General features: G+C 35.7%; 1 protein-coding gene across 3 annotated transcripts in view; it reads left to right on the top strand.

Moving 5' to 3' along the window:
* LOC111442884 overlaps positions 1-4,591 on the top strand; it is a 27,296-nt gene that overhangs the window by 9,667 nt on the left and 13,038 nt on the right. For 2 of the 3 annotated variants that reach the window (XM_023080442.1, XM_023080444.1), the window contains 5 exons: positions 277-414; positions 1,503-1,656; positions 1,751-2,118; positions 2,536-2,996; positions 3,076-3,423. In XM_023080442.1, coding sequence (XP_022936210.1) covers positions 277-414; positions 1,503-1,656; positions 1,751-2,118; positions 2,536-2,996; positions 3,076-3,423 — 1,469 coding nt within the window. The remainder of the gene's footprint in view (positions 1-276; positions 415-1,502; positions 1,657-1,750; positions 2,119-2,535; positions 2,997-3,075; positions 3,424-4,591) is intronic. The other variant, XM_023080443.1, reaches the window with a different exon arrangement.

Raw genomic sequence — 4,591 nt, forward strand, 5'->3', positions numbered from 1 at the left:
AAAAAAAAAAAAAAAAGTAGAAATTACGAAGGATGAGGAGAAAAGGATACTTCCAGTCAAAATGCACTCTCAATAAATTTTGCAGCTACTGCAGAGCTTAGAGAGTTTGGTTGAAAAGATGCTGGTGTAAATCCTCCTTCCCTTTCTTTTTATTACAAACAAATGCTGAAAGGGAGCGCCTCCAAAGTCTTCGTTCACTTCCCTCTTCAATTTCTCTTAAAGTTTCAAAGGTTTTTACCAGTTAAATGATTTACTTCTGTTTTGTATCTTTTGCAGGCTCAAACTATGCTATCTGAGATATATCCAGGAGCGTCTCCAAAGTCTGGGTCCAATTATTGGGATCAGATCCTTGAAGTGGGAATTATCTCTGTTTCAAGGCGTATTCTCAAGCGTTTGCATGAGTCCTTGGAACAGGTGATTATTCATTTATCATGTAATTTATTTTATTTTGGTAGGTTTGTTATTTTCTGTTCCATGATTTTAACTTGGTGATGTGTTCTTTTTTTAAAACAAAAGACAAAACCTTTTAAGGTGTGAAAGAGACTAATGCTCGAACATATAAACTCCAATAGGAGTGACATAACTTGAACGGATGCTAAAGAGACAAAACTTTTGACTTGATTAGATTGTTTTGGCTGAGCTCGTCTCAAGGCTTCTTCTTGATGTTCTCTTTCTGATGTGGGAGGGTCTCAAGCACCGTTCCGGCATCCTAAATGGCTTTCTCGGTCTTTAAATGTCCCCAGTATTCCACATTGATCGTGAATATTTTTTTCATCTCAACATGATTGATGGAGGTTCCTCGCCTTAATCCACCGACAGATAGATGGAATGATAATGAATTTGTCATAAGAAGCAAAAGAGAAGGCTACATATTGATTGGACTTGCCACTTTCTCCCTTTACAACCTCCACAAACTTCTTAACAGGATTCAATGTAAAACACTCCTTGGAAGGAGCCTTTGAAGGAAGTCTTTAACAAATCCTTTTTTGGGTTCAGTTCAGAATGAATATAAAGAACTTCCATGCTGTCAGAAGAACTCATAAGAAAGGAGAACCTCTAATACCGTATTTACTAGCTAGATAAACATTCCAATGATCCAAGATAATACTAAAAGGACTTAGAACTATCCTCCTCAATTTAATTTGTCTGTTCCTCCCAATTTATCATGGGAACCAACTCTAAAGGTCTTGTTTCCATAGAAAACACTACCTCTGATGGGGAAAAAAAACGTCTTAATTTCTTACAAGTGACAGGGAATTAAAGATCATTACTGAATAGGAATGATTTGAGAGGTGAAGTTTTCAAGAGGTTCCTAGTCTTTGCCTGAGATATTACATATTGAAGATTGATATTAGAGATATAATGTTGTATAAATACTTTTCATATTTGGTTGCATGAGTGCACAAATATAGGTCCTATGCAACAAATCACTCGGCTTTGCATTATATTTGAGCACAATTGCACAAGTAGACTTATACACTCTTCTCTGTGATATCTTCTAGGAAAATTCTCCATGCCTTCAGGCTATTATGTCCGGTGAAATTATTATTTCTTCAGCAGAGGACTCACAACGTCAAGGGCAAAGGGAACGTGCTCTTGGTATGCTACATCAAATGATTGAAGATGCCCACCAAGGAAAGCGACAATTTCTGAGTGGTATTTTCTGCATTGATTAAATTGTTAATTTTCTTCTTTTCGCCTGACCTATACACATGATCTCATTCTCTATTCCTGTCTTATGAAACCTAAGGTAAGCTTCATAATTTGGCAAGAGCTGTTACTGATGAACTGGAACACCATTTTCTCAAAAGTGGGGAAAACCAGTCTGCCAATCGGAAGATTATTTCTAATTTGAACAAGGATGGGGTTCTTGGTCTTGGGCTTAGAGCTGTAAATCAGGCACATTCGAGTTCCTTAGCTGGAGATGCCAGCATGCAATCAGTTGGTTATGATGTGAAAGAAGCTGAGAAGATGCTATTTGGTCCGTTAAGTACCAAACCCTCGACATATCTATCACAGTTCATTCTCCATATTGCTGCAGTTGGTGACATTGTGGATGGAACTGATACAACTCATGATTTCAACTATTTCTCACTTGTGTATGAGTGGCCTAAAGATGTAAGTATCCCTTTTCTTCTTTCCTGTTACATGGTGGTTTGGCACGATCTTTTCATCAATATATTTGTTAGCTATTGCATGACATGGTCCTCAGAATGCTTGTAGAATCACTTAGGAGACATAATTGTCTAGTTTATTGTTCAAGATTAGATATAGTAGAATTTAGTGGATCAGATGCTACTTTATCTTCTTGAGACTCGGAAGTAGAGTTCCTTTTCTATTTGAAACCTTGGAGCAAAATTTCTGAAAGTTGCATAGGATCCTAGAGGTTATTATTCACTTAATTGCCAATTTTACTCGCACTAAAGCTATGCTGTTTAGGAAAGGCATGTTATGTGCTTAATGATTCAGAATTTTGCACAGACGAATGATCTTGGATGACAATTATTTTCTTTGTTCTCCTTTTGTACAATGCAGCTTATAACTCGACTTGTTTTTGATCGAGGAAGCACTGACGCAGCTGGTAAAGTCGCTGAAATAATGAATGCAGATTTTGTTCATGAAGTGATTTCAGCATGTGTGCCTCCTGTTTATCCCCCACGATCTGGTTGTGGATGGGCATGTATTCCAGTTGTTCCATCTTGTTCAAAAGGTAGTTCTGAGAATAGACTACTCTCACCTTCAACAAAGGAGGCCAAGTTAAGATGCGCTAGAAGTTCATTGGCTATGATTGGAATTCCTCTTCATCCTTTACAGTTGGATATTGTAAAACATTTGGTTAAAATATCTCCAGTAAGGGCTATCTTGGCATGCGTCTTTGGAAGTAGTATATTACACAGTAGTAGCATCCCTATGTCAAGCTCCTCAACTGACAGCTTACAGCAGGCGCCTGATGCTGACAGACTCTTTCTTGAGTTTGCTCTTGATCAATCTGAGAGGTTATTATTTCTTATATCATTTATTTTACAACTAAACTCTCATTTCCCATTTATGTTTATTATTTTTTGAACTCTAAAGTAGGTTCCCAACTTTAAACCGGTGGATACAATTGCAAACCAATCTCCATCGCGTTTCAGAATTTGCTATAACAGCAAAACAGGATGCTGATGATGTTTGTTTTAAGCCTGACACAAGGGCGTCCATGAAGAGACTTCTTGAGCATGACAGTGATACTGAGTCTGAGTTTGATGAAATCGTCAGTAGCAGTAAAACTTCAGTGCCTTTACCGGGTATAAATGTTCAGGATGGTACATTTCAAGATGGTTGGTGCCATTCCTCAAAATCCGATATTGATGAACTTGATACAACAACTTTCCTATCGTTTGATTGGGAGAATGAAGAACCCTATCAGAAAGCTGTCGAGCGGTATTGTAAATCGTTCTCCTTCTTGTTAGTGGTCATGAATTTCCTTTTTGTTAGCAATTGACATGAAGATACCTCTAGATATTTCAACAATTTACGTGTTCAGCATGTTAATATATTGATTTCTGTATTATTTTGTGTTTGGTAGAAGTTGTTCTAAATATGCAGAGTGGGTATTTTCCTCAAGAATCTTTACCCACTTCATGTTACTGGAGAAAAATGTTGGTTGGAATATAATGGAATTGAAGGGTTTATATATACATAAACAAGCAAAAATTTTCATTAAAGAAATGAAGCCTCTTATGTTATAATTTTAAGTTAAGGAAAATACATAAGTTAGCGTCCTATGGTAGAAAATAATAACCAAAGTAGCTACAACTACTTGAAGCCCAGATAAGATCCATTATAAATGGAGGGGTTTTTGTCGGATATTCTAAAATTGAATAATCTAGTTATATTTATATAGATGTATATACATACGTGCCATAGTTGACCTATCTTTCAATTCTCTCTTGCAATCTTTGTAATTATTTGAAATGAAAGTTTATTGTTGGTAAATAAAAAATATATTATGAAGTCTTCGGATAAGATGTGTTACTCCATACTAAAAAAACTGTAAACCAGCAGCTCAAGGAAGAAATAAACTTGGAATTGAATAATCTTCTAGTTTTGACCAACATTAGAATAGTTAGTCCTCAGACGGAGATGGTGAAATGTGAAATCTCCTCCTTTGCTTGATGGTTCGATCACTTGAGCTACAACTTGTTCTTGCTCTCCCTAAACTTTAACTCCTGCAAGAACAAAACCATAATAGTTATCCTGAGTTTTTTTTGGGGTAAGAAACTGAGTTTTCATTGAGAAAAAAAATGAAAGAAGGGTATACAAAATAACGGTCTACAAAAGAAGTGGATGGATCCCCAAATAAATACAAGAAGGGCTTCAATCCAACAAAATCATAATTACTAAAGTTGATAGATGCCACTAGGAAGCATTAAACACCGTCCCTTTCTAGACCTCCTCACTAGATCTCTCAGCCTCTCCAAACAATCCTGGTATTCTCAAGTCAAATACCATAAACAATAGCAAAAAAAAAAAAAAAAAAAAAAAAAAAAAAAAAAAAAAAAAAAAAAAAAAAAAAAAAAAAAAAAAAAAAAAAAAAAAAAAAAAAAAA

Source organism: Cucurbita moschata, unplaced genomic scaffold (assembly GCF_002738365.1).
Source record: "Cucurbita moschata cultivar Rifu unplaced genomic scaffold, Cmos_1.0 Cmo_Scf00005, whole genome shotgun sequence".
NCBI classification, from domain to species: Eukaryota; Viridiplantae; Streptophyta; class Magnoliopsida; order Cucurbitales; family Cucurbitaceae; genus Cucurbita; species Cucurbita moschata.